Genomic DNA, 25,023 nt, shown 5'->3' with positions numbered 1-25,023 from the left:
AGTGGGAACTTCATCCGGAGATCTTTGCCCAAATACTTTGGCGTTGGGGCAAACCAGATCTGGATCTCATGGCGTCTCGCCAGAACGCCAAACTTCCTTGTTACGGATCCAGATCCAGAGACCCGGGAGCGATTCTGATAGATGCTCTGACAGCACCTTGGGTCTTCAACATGGCTTATGTGTTTCCACCCTTCCCGATGCTTCCTCGATTGATTGCCAGGATCAAACAAGAGAGAACATCGGTGATTCTAATAGCGCCTGCGTGGCCACGCAGGACCTGGTATGCAGACCTAGTGGACATGTCGTCCTGTCCACCATGGTCTCTACCTCTGAGACAGGACCTTCTGGTGCAGGGTCCTTTCAAACATCCAAATCTAATTTCTCTGAGGCTGACTGCATGGAGATTGAACGCTTGATTCTATCAAAGCGTGGATTCTCGGAGTCAGTGATTGATACCTTAATACAGGCTAGGAAGCCTGTTACCAGGAAAATTTACCATAAAATATGGCGCAAATACTTGCATTGGTGCGAATCCAAGAGTTACTCATGGAGTAAGGTTAGGATTCCTAGGATATTGTCTTTTCTACAAGAAGGTTTAGAAAAGGGTTTATCTGCTAGTTCGTTAAAGGGACAGATCTCAGCTTTGTCCATCCTTTTACACAAACGTCTGTCAGAAGTTCCAGACGTTCAGGCTTTTTGTTAGGCTTTGGCCAGGATTAAGCCTGTATTTAAAACTGTTGCTCCGCCATGGAGCTTAAACTTAGTTCTTAACGTTTTACAGGGTGTTCCGTTTGAACCCCTTCATTCCATTGATATCAAACTGTTATCTTGGAAAGTTCTGTTTTTGATGGCTTTTTCCTTCGGCTCAAAGAGTTTCTGAGTTATCTGCCTTACATTGTGATTCTCCTTATCTGATTTTCCATTCAGACAAGGTAGTTCTGCGTACTAAACCTGGGTTCTTACCTAAGGTAGTCACTAACAGGAATATCAATCAAGAGATTGTTGTTCCTTCATTGTGTCCTAATCCTTCCTCAAAGAAGGAACGACTTCTGCACAATTTGGACGTTGTCCGTGCCCTGAAATTTTATTTGCAGGCAACTAAAGATTTTCGACAAACTTCTTCCCTGTTTGTCGTTTATTCTGGACAGAGGAGAGGTCAAAAGGCTTCGGCTACCTCTCTCTCCTTCTGGCTTCGTAGTATAATACGTTTAGCCTATGAGACTGCTGGACAGCAGCCTCCTGAAAGAATTACAGCTCATTCTACCAGAGCTGTGGCTTCCACTTGGGCCTTTAAAAATGAGGCCTCTGTTGAACAGATTTGCAAGGCTGCGACTTGGTCTTCACTTCACACTTTTTCCAAATTTTACAAATTTGACACTTTTGCTTCTTCGGAGGCTGTTTTTGGGAGAAAGGTTTTTCAGGCAGTGGTTCCTTCCGTATAAAGATCCTGCCTGTCCCTCCCGTCATCCGTGTACTTTTAGCTTTGGTATTGGTATCCCATAAGTAATGGATGACCCGTGGACTGACTACACTTAACAGGAGAAAACAAAATTTATGCTTACCTGATAAATTCCTTTCTCCTGTAGTGTAGTCAGTCCACGGCCCGCCCTGTTTTTTATGGCAGGTCTAAATTTTAAATTATACTCCAGTCACCACTACACCCTATAGTTTCTCCTTTCTCGTTTGGTTTTCGGTCGAATGACTGGATATGACGTAGAGGGGAGGAGCTATATAGCAGCTCTGCTTGGGTGATCCTCTTGCACTTCCTGTTAGGGAGGAGTTATAATCCCATAAGTAATGGATGACCCGTGGACTGACTACACTACAGGAGAAAGGAATTTATCAGGTAAGCATAAATTTTGTTTTTTTACTATACTGGCGCGCAGAGCGCTATGGCTTATATCATGGTCAGCTGTCGTGACTTTAATAAATAAGCTACTTAACTTACCTTCAAGGGGCAGACCCTATTCGGGCCTGGTTTGAAGGAGATTATTGCTTATATCATTGGAGGAAAAGGTCATGCCCTTCCTCAGGATAGGAATCAAGGGCCAAAAAAGGTCTAATTTTCGTGCCTTTTAAAACTTCAGGGCAGGTGTGGCATCCACTTCCTCTAAGGCAAAACAAGAGGGAATTTTTGCTCAGTCCAAGGCGGTCTGGAGACAATTGGACCTGGAACAAAGATAAGCAGGCCAAGGAGCCTGCTGCTGCCTCTAAGGCAGCATGAAGGAACGGACCCCTATCCGGTAACGGATCCTATAGGGGGCAGACTTTCATTCTTCGCCCGGGCGTGGGCAAGAGATGCCCAGGATCCCTAGGCATTGGAATTTATATCCCAGAGATATCTTCTGGATTTCAAAGATTCCCCCACAAAAAAAGGGGAGATTTCGCCTTTCACAATTATCTGCAAACCAGATAAAGAAGGAGGCATTCTTACATTGTGTACGAGATCCATCCAGTTCCAAGAGAGGAACAGGGACAGAGTTTTTCCTCAAATCTGTTTGTGGTTCCCAAGGTGAGGGAACCTTCAGACCTATTTTGGATCTAAAGATCTTAAACAAATTCCTCAGAATTCCGTCATTTAAGATGGAAACTATTCGTACCATCTTAACTATGATCCAGGAGAGTCAATAGAGGACTTCAATGGATTTGAAGGATGCTTATCCTCACATTGTGATGCATAAAGATCACCTTCGTTTTTCAGGTTTGCCTTTCTAGACAGGCATTACCAGTTTGTAGCTCTTTCCTTTGGGATATCTACAGCCCCAAGAATCTTTATGGAGGTTCTGGGGTCGCTTTGGCGGTCTTTAGGCCGCGGGGCATAGAAGTGGCCCCTTAGACGACATCCTGATACAGGCGTCAAACATCCAAATTGCCAAGTCTCATACGGACGTAGTACTGGCATTTCTGAGATCAGATGGGTGGAAAGTGAACAAGGAAAGAGTTCTCTATCCCCAATCTCAAGGGTTTCCCTCCTAGGGACTCTGATAGATTCTGTAGAAATGAAAATTTACCTGATGGAGTCCAGGTTGTCAAAGTTTCTAAATTTCTGCCGTGTTTTTCATCCCATCCGCGCCCTTCGGTGGCTCAGTACATGAATGAAATCGGCTTAATAGGTAGCGGCAAGGGACATAGTACCGTTTGCACGTCTACATTTCAGACCGCTGCAACTATGCATGCTCAGTCAGAGGAACGGGGATTACACAGATTTGTCCCCCTGTTGATTCTGGACCAAGAGACCAGAGATTCTCTTCTCTGGTGACTATGTCGGGTCCATCTGTCCAAGGGTATGACCTTTCGCAGGTCAGATGGGACAATTGTTACAATGGATGCCAGCCTTTTAGGTTGGGATGCAGTCTGGAACTCCCTGAAGGCTCAGGGATAGTGGACTTAGGAGGAGACCCTCCTTCTAATAACTATTCTGGGAGTGATATTCCATTATCCAGACTTGGTTAGCAACTCTGAGGTACATCATACTCAGTCGGACAATATACACGACTGTGGCTTACATCAGCCATCAAGGGGGAACAGAAGTTCCCTAGTGATGTTAGAAGTCTTACAATAATTCACTGGACAGAGACTCACTCTTGTCTATCAGCTATCCATATCCCAGGTGTTGAGAACTGGGAGGTGGATTTTCTAAGTCGTCAGACTTTTCTTCCGGGGGAGTGAGATTTCCTCCGGAGGTCAAGACCAAGCAGGAGAGGGCTTTGGTGTTTTTGACAGCGCCTGCGTAGCCACGCAGGACCTGGTATGCAGATCTGGTGGACATGTCATCCTTTCCATCACAGTCTCTGCTTCTGAGACAGGTCCCTCTACCTCAGGGTCCTTTCAACCATCTAAATAGAATCAATCTGAGATGGACTGCCTGGAGACTGAACGCTTGAAGCATGGCTTCTCCGAGTCAGTCATTGATACCTTTAAATACAGACATGAAAGCCTGTCTCTAGGAAAATTGAACATAGATATGGTGTAAATATCTGATTGTTATGAATCCAAGGGTTACTCATGGAGTAAAGCCTGGATTCCCAGGATATTATTTTTTCTCCAAGATGTTTTTGAGAAAAGGGTTGTCAGCTAATTCCTTAAAAGGGACAGATTTTTACTCTGTCTATTTTTTTGCACCAGCGTCTGGCAGGTATTCTAGACGTTCAGGCATTTGGTCAGGCTTTGGTTAGATCCAAGCCTGTGTTTAAAACTGTTGCTCCACCATGGAGCTTAAACCTGGTTCTTAAGGCTCTTCAAGAAGTTCTGTTTGAACCTTTTTTGTTCCATAGATATCAATCTTTATCTTGGAAAGTTCCTTTTGGGTAGCTATTTCCTCGACTCGTAGAGTCTCCAAGTTATCTGTGTTACAATGTGATTCTCCTTATCTGGTCCTTCGTACGGATAAGGTAGTCCTGCGTACCAACCTGGGTTTTTTCCTAAGGTGGTATCTAACTAGAACATCACTCGAGATAGTTGTTCCATGCTTGTATCCTAATCCTTCCTCAAAGAAGGAACGTCTATTACACAATATTGGACGTGGTTTGTGCTTTAAAGTTTTACTTACAAGTTACTACAGTTTTCATCAAACGTTCACCTTGTTTGTTGTCTATTCTGGACAGAGGAGAGGTCAAAAGACTTCAGCAGCCTCTCTGTCTTTTTGGTTAAAAAGCATAATTCATTTAGCTTATGAGACTGCTGGACAGCAGCCTCCTGAAGGGATTGCAGCTCATTCTACTAGAGCTGTGGTTTTCACTTGGGCCTTTTTTAAATGTGGCTTCTCTAAGAACAGGAGAAGTGGACCGAGCGCTACACCCAGGGCCTTAAGCTTACTAACTATATAGCCTCCTAGTAGGCTAACAATACAAAAGTTAAAATGGGGAGAGAGTAAGCGCTAAAAAGCTTAAAAGGCTAGTAAAAGGTACATTTTCTCACTAAGTCAGCGTCACATGCTATACCTCACTAAGTCAGCGTCACATGCTATACTCCATTGGATATTTTTAGATATTTTTAGATTTGTTTATTATATATATATATATATATATATTTTTTTTGTTAAGTCAGACATGGATCCATGCGTCTGATTGCCATTTGTAAATTTTTATATGTATTAAAATGTACCTTTTACTAGCCTTTTAAGCTTTTTAGCGCTTACTCTCTCCCCATTTTAAATGTGGCTTCTGTTGAACAGATTTACAAGACGGAGTCTTGGTCTGCGCTTCATACTTTTTCAAATTTAACAAATTTGATACCTTGCTTCTTCGGAGGCTATTTTTGGGAGAAAGGTGTTTTTTTTACAGGCAGTGGTAACTTCCGTTTAAGTACCTGCCTTGTCCCTCCCATCATCCGTGTACTTTAGCTTTGGTATTGGTATTCCATAAGTAATGGATGATCCGTGGACTGGATACACTTAACAAGAGAAAACATAATTTATGCTTACCTGATAAATTTATTTCTCTTGTAGTGTATCCAGTCCACGGCCTGCCCTGTCACTTTAAGGCAGGTAATTTTTTCATTTGAACTACATACAAAGAGAGAAGCGCTCTACCAGGAACGAACAACAGCTCAGTGGCTTGTTCTATGTCGATTTACCACCCGGAAGCAGCCTCTTTTAGACCAGTGTGCTTTTCACAGAAGAAAACTTTCCTGAAGTATATCAGTCTGATCCTGCCAAGTAAGGTCAGTCCAGCCCCGAAATACCAGGCAATTCTCCTCTGAACAAGGAACATGGCAACCCCAGACGATCGTTTCGGCCTCCTATGGGCCTCGTCAGTGAGGTGCAGCCACATTCCTCTAAGCACACTGGGCAAGGAGTCCACGTCTGGTTTCCCCCATCACCCATAGGGAGACTTCCCAAGGGTCATAATAATTTGCATACAAAGAGAGAAGCGCTCTACCAGGAACGAACAACAGCTCAGTGGCTTGTTCTATGGCGATTTACCACCCGGAAGCAGCCTCTTTTAGACCAGTGTGCTTTTTACAGAAGAAAACTTTCCTGAAGTATATCAGTCTGATCCTGCCAAGTAAGGTCAGTCCAGCCCCGAAATACCAGGCAATTCTCCTCTGAACAAGGAACATGGCAACCCCAGACGATCATTTGAACTACAGTCACCACTGCACCCTATGGTTTTTCCTTTCTCTGCATGTTTTCGGTCGAATGACTGAATATGGCAGTTAGGGGAGGAGCTATATAGCAGCTTTGCTGTGGGTGGACTCTTGCAACTTCCTGTTGGGAAGGAGAATATATTCCATAAGTAATGGATGATCCGTGGACTGGATACACTACAAGAGAAATAAATTTATCAGGTAAGCATAAATTATGTTTTCTCTTGTTAAGTGTATCCAGTCCACGGCCTGCCCTGTCACTTTAAGGCAGGTAATTTTTTCATTTGAACTACATACAAAGAGAGAAGCGCTCTACCAGGAACGAACAACAGCTCAGTGGCTTGTTCTATGTCGATTTACCACCCGGAAGCAGCCTCTTTTAGACCAGTGTGCTTTTCACAGAAGAAAACTTTCCTGAAGTATATCAGTCTGATCCTGCCAAGTAAGGTCAGTCCAGCCCCGAAATACCAGGCAATTCTCCTCTGAACAAGGAACATGGCAACCCCAGACGATCGTTTCGGCCTCCTATGGGCCTCGTCAGTGAGGTGCAGCCACATTCCTCTAAGCACACTGGGCAAGGAGTCCACGTCTGGTTTCCCCCATCACCCATAGGGAGACTTCCCAAGGGTCATAATAATTTGCATACAAAGAGAGAAGCGCTCTACCAGGAACGAACAACAGCTCAGTGGCTTGTTCTATGGCGATTTACCACCCGGAAGCAGCCTCTTTTAGACCAGTGTGCTTTTTACAGAAGAAAACTTTCCTGAAGTATATCAGTCTGATCCTGCCAAGTAAGGTCAGTCCAGCCCCGAAATACCAGGCAATTCTCCTCTGAACAAGGAACATGGCAACCCCAGACGATCATTTGAACTACAGTCACCACTGCACCCTATGGTTTTTCCTTTCTCTGCATGTTTTCGGTCGAATGACTGAATATGGCAGTTAGGGGAGGAGCTATATAGCAGCTTTGCTGTGGGTGGACTCTTGCAACTTCCTGTTGGGAAGGAGAATATATTCCATAAGTAATGGATGATCCGTGGACTGGATACACTACAAGAGAAATAAATTTATCAGGTAAGCATAAATTATGTTTTCTTTGCGGATATGGTGAGTCCACGGCCCCATCCTTTATTTTAAGACAGTTATTTTTTTACTAACCTCAGGCACCGCTACACCTTGTGTTACTCCTTTTTCTCCATTTACCTTCAGAAGAATGACTGGGGTTTGTGGGTAGGGGAGCGACTCTTAACAGCTTTGCTGTGGTGCTCTTTGCCACCTCCTGCTGGCCAGGAGAGTGATTCTCAACAGTAATTGATGAAGCCGTGGACTTACCATATTTGGAAAGAAATAGATTTATCAGGTAAGCATTATACTTGTGTTTTTTTTTTTTTGTTTTGTTCTTTTTTTGGAATTTCATGGTTAATCTAAATCTCTATCATTTTAGGACTGTTTCGTGCTGCAGTTCCCAGTGGAGCCTCTACTGGTATCTATGAAGCTCTTGAACTCCGTGACAATGACAAGACACGCTACTTGGGAAAGGGTAAATCCATATTCACTAACCTGCCTATATATTACAAATTATTAAACCACTTATGAATAATGTAGTGTACAGGCACACTTTGCAATCTGATCATAGTGAGTTAATAAACTTTCCTGTTGCTATTCTGTACTCTTGATGGCGATGTCAGACAAATCTGTTATGAAGCTGTAGCTTTTCAGTTATTTAGTAAAGTATTTGTCCTATTTAATCAGGTGTGGGAAGAGCTGTGAAATATGTAAACGAGTTTCTGGGACCAGCTTTATGTACCCAGGTATGGGAGTCTGTCTTGCCCTTATCCGTGCACGATTTTTGCGATACATGGGTTTTGACAAACTAACTCCTCCAGACACATTACTAAATGATGCACATCTCCTCAAAATAAAACTTATATTCCCCTAAATCATGAGGCTGAAGTAGCGTTGTGTTTGTGGGGGGGGTGTTAATTACTTATTGTAACTTTTTTTTTTTTTTTTTTTCTCTTTCTTTAGTATGCTGGGTGGAATTTTGTATAATGAATAGACGTTTCCAATAAGCTAACTGCTTCCAGTACTAATCTGGCAAGGTTACAGCAAGTTCTTGTGCCCAGATTAAGAATGTATGCTCTTAGCATGCCTTGAGCAAAGTTTACAAAATGTTTTAAAAATGGAGATGGCTGCCTTACTATTAGTAATATCTCTGGAGTTTGCAAGTGTGTGCTCATTGCAGTGATTAAATGTGCTTGTTTGTTCCAGGTGTTTCTAAAGCAGTTGAGCACATCAATAATACAATTGCACCTGCACTGGTTGGAAAGGTAGGGGTTATTGTTTACTAAAGTAAATTTTGTTAAATGTAGATGGTTGGCTACATATCAAACACCAATGAAAGTGTTGGAGGGGGGGATAAGCAGCTGGACACTGACAGGGAAAAAATATTAAGATTACTTTTTCAACTGTTTACTGTATATACCTTTTTTGCTTTACAGTATTTATACGGTATGGCCTTGCCAGTGTGTGTGTGGCTTACATCATGAAGGTATAAATGCAGTGAAGCAATTTAGGTGGGACAGTGTGTGCATGTTTTTAATGTTTTGCATAAGTAAAATGTACCCTGCCTAAGCCAGTACAAGATCATAAACCTTTTATATTGCAATCTAAAATTCTCTTTTTTTAGGTTAAAAACCGCCCCCCCCCCCCCCCACTGCATTTTAATTCTGAATTTTGGCTTTCTAGTTGCTGTTAGAAAATGAAGAGCAGACTCAAGACGTAAAATTGCTATAAACAAGATATGTTGCACACTCTATACTTGAAGGAACAGTGCACTCAAAAACAAGTGTACTAGTTAAATCAAACATTACAAGTGTGTAAACTTTGCAATATACATTAGACATTTTGCCGATAAAACTCCTAAAACTGAGAATTCTTGGTGTGTATTTAGTGCTTATGTATACGTACGTAATAACTTACAGCAGAGCTAGGAGTTTTCCCACACTCCTTAACTAGCTGCCTAATGTCAGTCACATTAGTAAGCTTCTACACACACAGCTGAAAATGTCAATTTTTTTTTCTCCACACTGCTTTCAGCTCTGGTGTGTAGAAGCTTGCTACTTTATTGCTATGGGAACCAGTGCAGCTTTAAAGCAGTATCTCAGCTGTTCACATTATAGTTCAGGTATGCCAGCCAGTAGGCCTGGATGTAAGCAGATAGTTGGGGAGTGTGGGAAAACTGCTAGAGGTGATCATATAGTGTACATAAGCACTGAATAAAAAAAAATATTTGTCTGTTTTCCTTAATACAGGGAGAGTCCACAGCTGCATTCATTACTTGTGGGAAATACTGAACCTGACCACCAGGAGGAGGCAAAGACACCCCAGCCAAAGGCTTAAATACCTCCCACTTCCCTCATCCCCCAGTCATTCTTTGCCTTTCGTCACAGGAGGTTGGCAGAGACGTGTCAGAATATTTCGGAGTAGTTCCTTAGGAAGGGTATCTACCCTTAGACATGGGACTGGAGTTTTAAGTATTCTTGTCAGCCTCTCAGGGAGAGCATTGATGAAAGTTAGTCTGGAAATGCAGGGAGAGTCTCTGTGAAACCATCCAGACTCATATTAACAGCTCCTAAGCAATCAGCGTTGACCAGTTTTGCTGCCTGCTTTTCTTCACTCAAGTCCATGTCAGAAGCAACGCTACAGTCTGTCAAACTTGAAGGACTGTGTTTTCTGTTCCATGGCATAGATTCTGGTAAGATTGTTTCATTTTTTTTATACATATGTTAACGATAGACAGGGTCACAGTGTGACTCCTTTTATCTTTATGGAATCAAGGGTTAATATCCCCTGAGGGGGATTGTTGAACAGTGGGGTTTTTAATCCTATTTATGTTATTTCAGCTGCTTTATGTGTAGGAGACGTTTGGGCTCCATAGGCTACCGAATGTACAGGTTATTATTATTATTTCTTTCATGTAATTGGCAAGAGTCCATGAGCTAGTGACGTATGGGATATACAATCCTACCAGGAGGGGCAAAGTTTCCCAAACCTCAAAATGCCTATAAATACACCCCTTACCACACCCACAATTCAGTTTTACAAACTTTGCCTCCTATGCAGGTGGTGAAGTAATTTTGTGCTAAGATTTCTACGTTGACATGCGCTTCTCTGCATTTTGAAGCCCGTTTCCTCTTAGAGTACAGCGAATGTCAGAGGGATGGGGAGAGTATTACCTATTGAATGCAATGATTTTCCCAACGGGGGTCTTTTTCATAGGTTCTCTGTTATCGGTTGTAGAGATTCATCTCCTACCTCCCTTTTCAGATCGAAGATATACTCTCATATACCATTACCTCTACTGATAACTGTTTCAGTACTGGTTTGGCTATCTGCTATATGTGGATGGGTGTCTTTGGGTAAGTATGTTTCTCTTGTAAGGTGTATCCAGTCCACGGATTCATCCATTACTTGTGGGATATTCTCCTTCCCAACAGGAAGCTGCAAGAGGACACCCACAGCAGAGCTGTCTATATAGCTCCTCCCCTAACTGCCACTCCCAGTCATTCTCTTGCAGCTCTTGACAAGAAAGGAAGTATCAAGAGATATGTGGTGACTTAGTGTAGTTTATCTTCAATCAAAAGTTTGTTATTTCTCTTGTTAAGTGTATTCAGTCCACGGGTCATCCATTACTTAGGGGATATATTCCCTTCCCAACAGGAAGTTGCAAGAGGATCACCCAAAGCAGAGCTGCTATATAGCTCCTCCCCTCACATGTCATATCCAGTCATTCTCTTGCAACTCTCAACATAGATGGAGGTCGCGAGAGGAGAGTGGTGTTTTATACTTAATTATTTCTTCAATAGATACTATGCGGTGCCGGTGTGTACTGACGTCTTTCCTATACCTAAAAGGCTTACAGAAATTATTAGCAAGGAGTGGGATAGACCTGGTGTGCCCTTTTCCCCAGCTCCTATATTTAGGAAAATGTTTCCAATAGACGCAACTACACGGGACTTATGGCAAACGGTCCCCAAGGTGGAGGGAGCAGTTTCTACTTTAGCTAAGCGTACCACTATCCCGGTGGAGGATAGTTGTGCTTTTTCGGATCCAATGGATAAAAAATTAGAAGGTTACCTTAAGAAAATGTTTGTTCAACAAGGTTTTATCTTACAGCCCCTTGCATGCATTGCGCCTGTCACTGCTGCTGCGGCATTCTGGTTTGAGTCTCTAGAAGAGGCCATTCACTCAGCTCCATTGGATGAAATCATGGACAAGCTTAAAGCACTTAAGCTAGCTAATGCATTCGTTTCTGATGCCATTGTACATTTAACTAAACTAACGGCTAAGAACTCCGGATTCGCCATCCAGGCGCGCAGAGCGCTATGGCTTAAATCCTGGTCAGCTGACGTGACTTCTAAATCTAAATTGCTTAATATTCCTTTCAAGGGGCAAACCTTATTCGGGCCCGGCTTGAAAGAAATTATCGCCGACATTACTGGAGGTAAGGGTCATACCCTTCCTCAGGACAGGGCCAAATCAAAGGCCAAACAGTCTAATTTTCGTGCCTTTCGAAACTTCAAGGCAGGAGCAGCATCAACTTCCTCCGCTCCAAAACAGGAAGGAACTGTTGCTCGTTACAGACAGGCCTGGAAAAATAATCAGTCCTGGAACAAGGGCAAGCAGGCCAGAAAACCTACTACTGCCCCTAAGACAGCATGAAGGGATTGCCCCCTATCCGGAAACGGATCTAATGGGGGGCAGACTTTCTCTCTTCGCCCAGGCGTGGGCAAGAGATGTCCAGGATCCCTGGGCGTTGGAGATCATATCCCAGGGATATCTTCTGGACTTCAAAGCTTCTCCTCCACAAGGGAGATTTCATCTTTCAAGGTTATCAGCAAACCAAATAAAGAAAGAGGCATTTCTACGCTGTGTACAAGACCTCCTTATAATGGGGGTGATCCACCCAGTTCCGCGGACGGAACAAGGGCAAGGTTTTTACTCAAATCTGTTCGTGGTTCCCAAGAAAGAGGGAACCTTCAGACCAATCTTGGACCTAAAGATCTTAAACAAATTCCTAAGAGTTCCATCATTCAAAATGGAAACTATTTGAACCATCCTACCCATGATCCAAGAGGGTCAGTACATGACCACAGTGGACTTAAAGGATGCCTACCTTCACATACCGATTCACAAAGATCATTATCGGTACCTAAGATTTACCTTCCTAGACAGGCATTACCAGTTTGTAGCTCTTCCCTTCGGGTTAGCTACGGCCCCGAGAATCTTTACAAAGGTTCTGGGCTCACTTCTGGCGGTTCTACGACCGCGAGGCATAGCGGTGGCTCCGTATCTAGACTAAATCCTGATACAGGCATCAAGCTTTCAAATTGCCAAGTCTCATACAGAGATAGTTCTGGCATTTCTGAGGTCGCATGGGTGGAAGGTGAACGTGGAAAAGAGTTCTATCACCACTCACAAGAGTCTCCTTCCTAGGGACTCTTATAGATTCGGTAGAGATGAAAATTTACCTGACTGAGTCCAGGTTGTCAAAACTTCTAAATGCTTGCCGTGTCCTTCATTCCATTCCACGCCCGTCAGTGGCTCAGTGCATGGAAGTAATCGGCTTAATGGTAGCGGCAATGGACATAGTGCCATTTGCGCGCCTGCATCTCAGACCGCTGCAATTATTCATGCTAGGTCAGTGGAGTGGGGATTACTCAGATTTGTCCCCTCTATTAAATCTGGATCAAGAAACCAGAGATTCTCTTCTCTGGTGGCTTTCTCGGGTCCATCTGTCCAAGGGCATGACCTTTCGCAGGCCAGACTGGACGATTGTAACAGATGCCAGCCTTCTAGGTTGGGGCGCAGTCTGGAACTCCCTGAAGGCTCAGGGATCGTGGACTCAGGAGGAGAAACTCCTCCCAATAAATATTCTGGAATTAAGAGCAATATTCAAGGCTCTTCTAGCTTGGCCTCAGTTAGCAACACTGAGGTTCATCAGATTTCAGTCGGACAACATCACGACTGTGGCTTACATCAACCATCAAGGGGGAACCAGGAGTTCCCTAGCGATGTTAGAAGTCTCAAAGATAATTCGCTGGGCAGAGTTTCACTCTTACCACCTGTCAGCGATCCACATCCCAGGCGTGGAGAACTGGGAGGCGGACTTTCTAAGTCGCCAGACCTTTCATCCGGGGTAGTGGGAACTTCATCCGGAGGTGTTCGCTCAACTGATTCGTCGTTGGGGCAAACCAGAACTGGATCTCATGGCGTCTCGCCAGAACGGCAAGCTTCCTAGTTACGGATCCAGGTCCAGAGACCCGGGAGCGGCGCTGATAGATGCTCTAGCAGCCCCTTGGGTCTTCAACATGGCTTATGTGTTTCCACCATTTCCGCTGCTGCCTCGACTGATTGCCACGTTCAAACAGGAGAGAGCATCGGTGATTCTGATAGCGCCTGCGTGGCCACGCAGGACCTGGTATGCAGACCTAGTGGACATGTCGTCCTGTCCACCATGGTCTCTACCTCTGAGGCAGGACCTTCTAATACAAGGTCCTTTCAACCATCCAAATCTAATTTCTCTGAGGCTGACTGCATGGAGATTGAACGCTTGATCCTATCCAAGCGTGGCTTCTCAGTCAGTTATTGATACTTTAATACAGGCTCGGAAGCCTGTTACCAGAAAAATCTATCATAAGATATGGCGTAAATACTTGTATTGGTGCGAATCCAAGAGTTACTCATGGAGTAAGGTTAGGATTCCTAGGATATTGTCCTTTCTACAAGAGGGTTTGGAAAAGGGCTTATCTGCTAGTTCATTGAAGGGACAGATTTCTGCTCTGTCTATTCTTTTGCACAAGCGTCTGGCAGAAGTTCCAGACGTCCAGGATTTTTGTCAGGCTTTGGCTAGGATTAAGCCTGTGTTTAAATCTGTTGCTCCTCCGTGGAGCTTAAACTTGGTTCTTCAAGTTCTTCAGGGTGTTCCGTTTGAACCCCTTCATTCCATTGATATTAAGCTTTTATCTTGGAAAGTTCTGTTTTTGATGGCTATTTCCTCGGCTCGAAGAGTTTCTGAGTTATCTGCTTTACATTGTGATTCTCCTTATCTGGTTTTCCATTCAGACAAGGTAGTTCTGCGTACTAAACCTGGGTTTTTACCTAAGGTAGTTTCTAACAGGAATTTCAATCAAGAGATTGTTGTCCCATCATTGTGCCCTAATCCTTCTTCAAAGAAGGAACGTCTCTTGCATAATCTGGACGTAGTCCGTGCCCTGAAATTCTATTTACAGGTGAATAAACTTCTTCCCTGTTTGTCGTTTATTCTGGACAGAGGAGAGGTCAAAAAGCTTCGGCAACCTCTCTCTCTTTTTGGCTTCGTAGTATAATACGTTTAGCCTATGAGACTGCTGGACAGCAGCCCCCTGAAAGAATTACAGCTCATTCTACTAGAGCTGTGGCTTCCACCTGGGCCTTTAAGAATGAGGCCTCTGTTGAACAGATTTGCAAGGCTGCGACTTGGTCTTCGCTTCACACCTTTTCGAAATTTTACAAATTTGACACTTTTGCTTCTTCGGAGGCTGTTTTTGGGAGAAAGGTTCTACAGGCAGTGATTCCTTCCGTTTAAGTTCCTGCCTTGTCCCTCCCTTCATCAGTGTACTTAGCTTTGGTATTGGTATCCCATAAGTAATGGATGACCGTGGACTGAATACACTTAACAAGAGAAAACATAATTTATGCTTACCTGATAAATTTATTTCTCTTGTAGTGTATTCAGTCCACGGCCCGCCCTGTCTTTTTAAGGCCGATCTAAATTTTAATTAAACCTTCAGTCACCACTGCACCCTATGGTTTCTCCTTTCTTGTTTCGGTCGAATGACTGGATATGACATGTGAGGGGAGGAGCTATATAGCAGCTCTGGTTTGGGTGATCCTCTTGCAACTTCCTGTTAGGAAGGGAATATAGTTAAGGGGAATTGTGTGAGAGAAACAATGCGCTAGATAAGATCTGGGCTACACATAAAAAACAGGCAATCCCTAAGCCTGAAAACAATCAAGAGTACAAAAAATGGGTATATATGTGAGCGCCAATATGTGTAAAACACAAAAGGCAATAGATCTTTTTAATATTGGCTTCTATATCAATATCTTTATTATTATCCTTTGGTTTTATTTCGGTTAGTTTTAAAAAGAGAACGGTCCACTAAGTACTGGTAATATGAATTATAAAATATAAAATAAGAAATATATGAAATACAGAATGTAAATAATCATTAATTTTATTGTTAAAATTTAATTAAATTATTAATTCATAGAGATAAAAGTATATAGAACAGACAAATATACAAAAGCAATAATACTAGTGATACACCTCCCTATTGGTACCAATCTTATAGTTAAGCTAATTAATTATACTTGTGAATAAAATATATATATAAACAGTCTAAAAGAATATATGCACTAAAAGATTCTTTTTTAAAAAAGGAACCTTAAACAATTATCCTGAGTTTAAAAGTTATAACAGTTGGTATGCTTACAATCTGACTTAAGCATATATAAAAATGTCCTTTTTGTTTGAAAAAATGATCCACTCCTGTTTAAATTTAAATATGATTGAGCAGTATAATCCACAATAAGCCAGCATGTGAAAGTAAAGAAAGTATTAAAAGCTCCAGTTGTCCGTATGGGAGACTTTCAACAAAGTGACATTTCAGTCTTATAACTCCAAAAGCTGCACTTATATTTGAAAAACGGTTTCAAAGTTGAAACTGGTACCTTATTTAGATCCGCTTCCAATGCTCGTTAGTTTAGGGGAGACGCCAAACACAAAGTCCCGTGTCGATCCTTAGACACGCCCACAAGTGCGGGAAATGACGTCAGCGGTTTAGTTCCGGACTTCCTTGGTAGCGTCCTTAGCAACGTCTCTGTTGCTGTATCCTCAGTGTATCCTCAGTGTATCATCCGTAATGGTAACGCGTTTCAGCTCCTTGGAGCCTTTATCAAACCATACCGGATGATACTGATGGGGTCCTTTTATATCATTAGTGCCAATACTGATTAATTGTTAATTAGGACATTTATACATTTTGTGCTTGCTAAACAGTATCCATTGTGTTCATAATATCAGGCTTTTTATGCACAATGTAATGTTTATAATCAGTTAGCTTTCCTAAAATATTGTATTTTTTTAAAAGAAGAAAAAGATGTTCTACTAAAAGGCCTTTCTTTTGCCCCCACTGCAAAAATTAATAAATTTAATACATACATAGACTCAAATAAATTTATCAGAACTTTAACTTTGAAGAGATATTTTGCAAAAAATGCCCTAGAGAGGGAAGTACAACAACCCTAGAAAAATTATACCTAACACCAATGGTTTTATACATTCCGGTTTGAAGAATAAATCGTCCTTTTACCCCAAACATGAAAAGGGGTCAGTATTAGAGACTTTTGAGAAATTAATTATAAATGATATAAAAAATATACCAGAAAAGAAAATCAATAAAGTAAAATACAATCTGTCAAAGAAACAAGAAAACTTAATTAAAGAACTAGAAAACAATAACGAAATAATTTTTAAAAATGCAGATAAGGGTGGCGGGATCGTAATTTTAGATAAAATACACTACATGAGAATATGTGACAACTTACTCAAAGATGAAAATACCTATAAAAAGAGTAAAATCAACCCCACTACGTTTTATACTTGGGAACTAAAATCACTATTAAATCAATATAAAACTTTAGAAGTGATAAATGAAAAAGAACATGATTACCTTTTTAAAAAAACACCAAGAATTCCTGTGTTCTATATCTTACCCAAGATACATAAGTCCCTTACGGACCCACCAGGCAGGCCAATAATATCCGGCATAGATTCTGTGACTGCCAACCTATCACAATATGTGGATAGATATCTGCAAAAATATGTAGTATCTCTTGATTCATATTTAAAAGACTCAACAGAAGTAATTAAACTTTTGGAAGATATAACATGGACAGAGGACATGTGGTTAGTTAGTTGCGACGTAACATCACTCTATACTATAATTGAACACTCAAAAGGCTTAGAGGCGGTAAAACACTTCTTAAATAATGACTCCACAATCAAAAAAGAACAGGGAGATTTTATTTTAGATAGCATAGATTTTATTTTAAACCACAATTATTTTCAATTTGATGATTCATATTATTTACAAATTTGTGGGACTGCTATGGGGACTAGGTTCGCACCCAGTTACGCGAACCTTTTTATGGGTTTATGGGAACAACAATTTTTAGCCACCCAGGAACTGGGTGCGAGCCTAGTCCTCTTTAAAAGATACATAGATGATGTAATCATCATTTGGAGAGGGACATCAGAATCTTTAGAAAATGTCTTTATTAATATGAACAACAATAATCATAACATCAGATTTACTAAAGAAATGAGTAAGGAATATTTAAATTTTTTAGACTTACAAATTTATATAGAGGAGGGAAAACTGAATACAAGAACATATTTCTTCTGTTATGTGTGATCAGTCCACGGGTCATCATTACTTCTGGGATATAACTCCTCCCCAACAGGAAATGCAAGAGGATTCACCCAGCAGAGCTGCATATAGCTCCTCCCCTCTACGTCAGTCCCAGTCATTCTCTTGCACCCAACGACTAGATAGGATGTGTGAGAGGACTATGGTGATTATACTTAGTTTTTATGACTTCAATCAAAAGTTTGTTATTTTAAAATAGCACCGGAGCGTGTTATTACTTCTCTGGCAGAGTTTGAGGAAGAATCTGACAGAGATTTTTTACTATGATTTTAACCGGAGTCGTTAAGATCATATTGCTGTTCTCGACCATCTGAGGGAGGTAAAGGCTTCAGATCAGGGGACAGCGGGCAGATGAATCTGCATTGAGGTATGTGGCAGTTTTTATTTTCTGAATGGAATTGATGAGAAAAGCCTGCCATACCGTTAAAATGACATGTATGTATACACTTCAGTATTCTGGGGATGGTATTTCACCGGAACTACTGTGTTAAAGGTCACTAATCCTTTTAATAACTATTCTCATGTTAAACGTTTTTGCTGGAATGTAGAATCGTTTACATTGCTGAGGTACTGTGTGAATGAATATTTGGGCATTATTTTCCACTTGGCAGTTTTTTGCTTTAATTGTGACAGTTTCGTTTCTCTTCACTGCTGTGTGGGAGAGGGAGGGGCCGTTTTTGGCGCTCTTTGCTACGCATCAAAAAATTCCAGTCAGCTACTTTTATATTTCCTGCATGATCCGGTTCATCTCTGACAGATCTCAGGGGTCTTCAAACTTCTTTGAAGGGAGGTAAATTCTCTCAGCAGAGCTGTGAGAATTCTTATAGTGACTGTGTATAAAAAACGTTGTTTTGTTTTCTTATGTACAAATTTAATTAGTGTTGTTTTTTACTAATGGGAACAAACCTTTGCTAAAAGTTGTGTTGTTTTAAAGTTTGATGCAATAACTGTTTTTCAGTTCATTATTTCAACTGTCATTTAATCGTTAGTACCTCTTTGAGGCACAGTGCGTTTTTTTGCTAAAAAAGATTATAACCAAGTTGTAAGTTTTTTTGCTAGTGTGTTAAACATGTCTGACTCAGAGGAAGATATCTGTGTCATTTGTTCCAATGCCAAGGTGGAGCCCAATAGAAATTTATGTACTAACTGTATTGATGCTACTTTAAATAAAAGTCAATCTGTACAATGTGAACAAATTTCACCAAACAGCGAGGGGAGAGTTATGCCGACTAACTCGCCTCACGCGACAGTACCTGCATCTCCCGCCCGGGAGGTGCGTGATATTTTGGCGCCTAGTACATCTGGGCGGCCATTACAGATAACATTACAAGATATGGCTACTGTTATGACTGAAGTTTTGTCTAAATTACCTGAACTAAGAGGCAAGCGTGATCACTCTGGGGTGAGAACAGAGTGCGCTGACAATGCTAGGGCCATGTCTGATACTGCGTCACAGCTCGCAGAGCATGAGGACGGAGAGCTTCATTCTGTGGGTGACGGTTCTGATCCAAACAGATTGGACTCAGATATTTCAAATTTTAAATTTAAATTGGAGAACCTCCGCGTATTACTAGGGGAGGTCTTAGCAGCTCTCAACGATTGTAACACCGTTGCAATACCAGAGAAACTGTGTAGGTTGGATAAATACTTTGCGGTACCGGCGAGTACTGACGTTTTTCCTATACCTAAGAGACTAACTGAAATTGTTACTAAGGAGTGGGATAGACCCGGTGTGCCGTTCTCACCCCCTCCAATATTTAGAAAGATGTTTCCAATAGACGCCACCACTCGGGACTTATGGCAAACGGTCCCCAAGGTGGAGGGAGCAGTTTCTACTTTAGCTAAGCGTACCACTATCCCGGTGGAGGATAGCTGTGCTTTCTCAGATCCAATGGATAAAAAATTAGAGGGTTACCTTAAGAAAATGTTTGTTCAACAAGGTTTTATATTACAACCCCTTGCATGTATCGCGCCGATTACGGCTGCGGCAGCATTTTGGATTGAGTCGCTTGAAGAGAACCTTAGTTCCTCTACGCTAGACGACATTACGGACAGGCTTAGAGTCCTTAAACTAGCTAATTCTTTCATTTCGGAGGCCGTAGTACATTTAACCAAACTTACGGCTAAGAACTCAGGATTCGCCATACAGGCACGCAGAGCACTGTGGCTAAAATCCTGGTCAGCTGATGTTACTTCTAAGTCCAAATTACTTAATATACCTTTCAAGGGGCAGTCCTTATTCGGGCCCGGTTTGAAAGAAATTATCGCTGACATTACGGGAGGTAAGGGCCACGCCCTACCTCAAGACAAGGCCAAAGCTAAGGCTAGACAGTCTAATTTTCGTCCCTTTCGGAATTTCAAAACAGGAGCAGCATCAACCTCCACTGCACCAAAACAGGAAGGAGCTGTTGCTCGTTACAGGCAAGGCTGGAAGCCTAACCAGTCCTGGAACAAAAGCAAGCAGGCCAGGAAACCTGCTGCTGCCCCAAAGACAGCATGAACCGAGAGCCCCCGATCCGGGACCGGATCTAGTAGGGGGCAGACTCTCTCTTTTCGCCCAGGCCTGGGCAAGAGATGTTCAGGATCCCTGGGCACTAGAGATCATATCTCAGGGATACCTTCTAGACTTCAAATTATCTCCCCCAAGAGGGAGATTTCATCTGTCAAGGTTGTCAACAAACCAGATAAAGAAAGAAGCGTTTCTACGCTGCGTACAAGATCTGTTAACAATGGGAGTGATCCATCCGGTTCCGTGGTCGGAACAAGGACAAGGGTTCTACTCAAACCTGTTTGTGGTTCCCAAAAAAGAGGGAACTTTCAGGCCAATCTTAGATTTAAAGACTCTAAACAAATTCCTAAGAGTTCCATCGTTCAAAATGGAAACTATTCGGACAATCTTACCCATGATCCAAGAGGGTCAGTACATGACCACAGTGGATTTAAAGGATGCTTACCTTCACATACCGATCCACAAAGATCATCACCGGTATCTAAGGTTTGCCTTCTTAGACAGGCACTACCAGTTTGTAGCTCTTCCATTCGGATTGGCTACGGCTCCAAGAATCTTCACAAAGGTTCTGGGTGCCCTTCTAGCGGTACTAAGACCGCGAGGGATTTCGGTAGCTCCGTACCTAGACGACATTCTAATACAAGCTTCAAGCTTTCAAACTGCCAAGTCTCATACAGAGTTAGTTCTGGCATTTCTAAGGTCGCATGGATGGAAAGTGAACGAAAAGAAGAGTTCTCTCTTTCCTCTCACAAGAGTTCCATTCTTGGGGACTCTTATAGATTCTGTAGAAATGAAGATTTACCTGACAGAAGACAGGTTAACAAAACTTCAAAATGCATGCCGCGTCCTTCATTCCATTCAACACCCGTCAGTAGCTCAATGCATGGAGGTGATCGGCTTAATGGTAGCGGCAATGGACATAGTACCTTTTGCACGCCTACACCTCAGACCGCTGCAATTATGCATGCTAAGTCAGTGGAATGGGGATTACTCAGATTTGTCCCCTACTCTGAATCTGAATCAAGAGACCAGAAATTCTCTTCTATGGTGGCTTCATCGGCCACACCTGTCCAGGGGGATGCCATTCAGCAGGCCAGACTGGACAATTGTAACAACAGACGCCAGCCTACTAGGTTGGGGCGCTGTCTGGAATTCTCTGAAGGCTCAGGGACTATGGAATCAGGAGGAGAGTCTCCTTCCAATAAACATTCTGGAATTGAGAGCAGTTCTCAATGCCCTTCTGGCTTGGCCCCAGTTAATAACTCGGGGGTTCATCAGGTTTCAGTCGGACAACATCACGACTGTAGCTTACATCAACCATCAGGGAGGGACAAGAAGCTCCCTAGCAATGATGGAAGTATCAAAGATAATTCGCTGGGCAGAGTCTCACTCTTGCCACCTGTCAGCAATCCACATCCCGGGAGTGGAGAACTGGGAGGCGGATTTCTTGAGTCGCCAGACTCTTCATCCGGGGGAGTGGGAACTTCATCCGGAGGTCTTTGCCCAAATACTTCGACGTTGGGGCAAACCAGAGATAGATCTCATGGCGTCTCGCCAGAACGCCAAACTTCCTCGCTACGGGTCCAGATCCAGGGATCCGGGAGCAGTTCTGATAGATGCTTTGACAGCACCTTGGAACTTCAGGATGGCTTATGTGTTTCCACCCTTCCCGCTGCTTCCTCGATTGATTGCCAAAATCAAACAGGAGAGAGCATCAGTAATTCTAATAGCACCTGCTTGGCCACGCAGGACTTGGTATGCAGATCTAGTGGACATGTCATTCTGTCCGCCTTGGTCTCTACCTCTAAGACAGGACCTTCTGATACAGGGTCCATTCAAACATCAAAATCTAACTTCTCTGAAGCTGACTGCTTGGAAATTGAACGCTTGATTTTATCAAAACGTGGTTTTTCTGAGTCGGTTATTGATACCCTGATTCAGGCTAGGAAGCCTGTTACCAGAAGGATTTACCATAAAATATGGCGGAAATACCTATACTGGTGCGAATCCAAAGGTTACTCCTGGAGTAAGGTTAGGATCGCTAGGATATTGTCTTTTCTACAAGAAGGTTTAGAAAAGGGTTTATCAGCTAGTTCATTAAAGGGACAGATTTCAGCTCTGTCCATCTTGTTTCATAGACGTCTGTCAGAAAATCCAGACGTCCAGTCCTTTTGTCAGGCTTTAGCTAGGATCAAGCCTGTGTTTAAAGCTGTTGCTCCACCATGGAGTTTAAACTTAGTTCTTAACGTTTTACAGGGTGTTCCGTTTGAACCCCTTCATTCCATTGATATAAAAATGTTATCTTGGAAAGTTCTGTTTTTAATGGCTATTTCCTCGGCTCGAAGAGTCTCTGAGTTATCAGCCTTACATTGTGATTCCCCTTATCTGATTTTTCACTCAGACAAGGTAGTTCTGCGTACTAAACCTGGGTTCTTACCTAAGGTAGTCACTAACAGGAACATCAATCAAGAGATTGTTGTCCCATCCTTGTGTCCAAATCCTTCTTCAAAGAAGGAACGTCTTTTACACAATCTGGATGTAGTTCGTGCCCTCAAGTTCTACTTGCAGGCAACTAAAGATTTTCGCCAAACTTCTTCCTTGTTTGTCGTTTACTCTGGACAGAGGAGAGGTCAAAAAGCTTCTGCTACCTCTCTATCTTTTTGGCTTCGTAGCATAATACGTTTAGCCTATGAGACTGCTGGACAGCAGCCTCCTGAAAGAATTACAGCTCACTCCACTAGAGCTGTGGCTTCCACTTGGGCCTTTAAGAATGAGGCCTCTGTTGAACAGATTTGCAAGGCTGCAACTTGGTCTTCGCTTCATACTTTTTCCAAATTTTACAAATTTGACACTTTTGCTTCTTCGGAGGCTATTTTTGGGAGAAAGGTTCTTCAGGCAGTGGTTCCTTCTGTATAATGAGCCTGCCTATCCCTCCCGTCATCCGTGTACTTTTGCTTTGGTATTGGTATCCCAGAAGTAATGATGACCCGTGGACTGATCACACATAACAGAAGAAAACATAATTTATGCTTACCTGATAAATTCCTTTCTTCTGTTGTGTGATCAGTCCACGGCCCGCCCTGTTTTAAGGCAGGTAAATATCTTTTAAATTATACTCCAGTCACCACTTCACCCTTGGTTACTCCTTTCTCGTTGATTCTTGGTCGAATGACTGGGACTGACGTAGAGGGGAGGAGCTATATGCAGCTCTGCTGGGTGAATCCTCTTGCATTTCCTGTTGGGGAGGAGTTATATCCCAGAAGTAATGATGACCCGTGGACTGATCACACAACAGAAGAAAGGAATTTATCAGGTAAGCATAAATTATGTTTTTAAACCGGTTGACAGCAACAACTTTATACACTCAACTAGCTGTCACCACTATTTATGGAAAAATAATATACCTAAAGGCCAAATGATGAGGGTTAGAAAAAATTGCAATAAGAAGGATGACTACTTAACTCAGTCACTCATTCTGAAAGAAAAATTTATTGAAAGAGGGTACAAAGATAATGTTGTAGAAGAGATAAGACAAGATATAGAAAATATAGATAGGAGATCCCTATTAATAAAGAAACAAAAAGAACCAGATAATGTACAAACCAACACAATCAAAATACCATTTGTCACAGAATATAATGCCAATTATAAAATAACAGAGCAAATTATGAAAAAACACTGGCATATTTTGAAACAAGACAAAATACTAGGACCTCTAATTAATGAAAGACCCCATTTTGTTTATAGAAGAGCAAACAACCTGAAAAATAAGCTAGCCCCCACTATCATAAAGAAAAAACGAAACAATGATAGAGACCTAAAAGGAAACGAAATAAAAGGCTTTTTTCCCTGTTTTATCTGCAAATCCTGCAGACACTCACAGAAAAGAAAGACAGTTGTTTCCAACACAAATAAAAAGGAATTTAAAATCCACGATTGTATTAGATGTACAGATAGTAATACGGTGTATGTAATTCAATGTAAATGTGGCCAACAATACGTAGGAGAGTCGGAAAGACCCCTACGGGAAAGAATTAGAGAACACATTCTATCTATCGAAAACATGGATAAAGAAAGAAATAAAGATTTACCGGTTCCTAAACACTTTAAACAATGTAATGGAGGGAATCTAAAATGTTTCCAATATATGGGGGTAGCCAAACTGCCTAAACAAACAAGAGGAGGGGATTTACATAATAAACTTTTGCAGTTAGAAAGTAAATGGATTTTTAATCTGGATACACTACACCCTCAGGGTCTTAATTTAGAAATTGAACTAGGGAGCTTTTTTAAATGAAACATTTTTTAAATAAAACATTTTTTAAAAAAAGATTTTGTATGCAATAATCCCTAAAAAAACATTAAATTTATATAATAACAGAGTATATATCCCCTTAATATAGACTTGTTCTTTTATATGTATTTTAAATGTTTTAATCTATTAAACATTTTAAATCTATTAGATATCCTGATTCCCTAAATTCCTTTATTTATACATCGTCTCAAATACTCTTATAAAAAGTCACAATTATGACATCACCTTTTATAAGTCCATTATGTACGGTAATATGTTTTTTATATATATCAATTATTATTAATAGTTTATTAATAATATACCAAGAATGTGTCATTTTGAGATCAGATCTCACATTTATTATTTTTAACAAGTTGGTGGTTATTAATAAATAATTAAATTATTAAATTATTGATTCATCCAAAACTATGCTCTTTTTTTGAGAACTTATATCTATAAGCCTCTTATTCTTATAAGCTTATATTTTCTTTAGTATTTATTCTTCTCTTTTATTCTTTTTCGTTCTTTTAAAAAAATACAATATTTTAGGAAAGCTAACTGATTATAAACATTACATTGTGCATAAAAAGCCTGAT

General features: G+C 41.5%; 1 protein-coding gene across 1 annotated transcript in view; it reads left to right on the top strand.

The window, feature by feature from the left end:
* LOC128638471 (alpha-enolase) overlaps window positions 1-25,023 on the top strand; it is a gene marked incomplete in the record, with an annotated part of 709,071 nt that overhangs the window by 82,201 nt on the left and 601,847 nt on the right. Inside the window, 2 exon segments of the mRNA XM_053690430.1 lie at window positions 7,532-7,627; window positions 8,359-8,417. Of these exon segments, the coding sequence (XP_053546405.1) occupies window positions 7,532-7,627; window positions 8,359-8,417 (155 nt within the window).

Source organism: Bombina bombina, chromosome 8, assembly GCF_027579735.1.
Source record: "Bombina bombina isolate aBomBom1 chromosome 8, aBomBom1.pri, whole genome shotgun sequence".
Lineage (NCBI taxonomy): Eukaryota > Metazoa > Chordata > Amphibia > Anura > Bombinatoridae > Bombina > Bombina bombina.
This window is presented reverse-complemented; position numbering and strand designations above follow the sequence as displayed.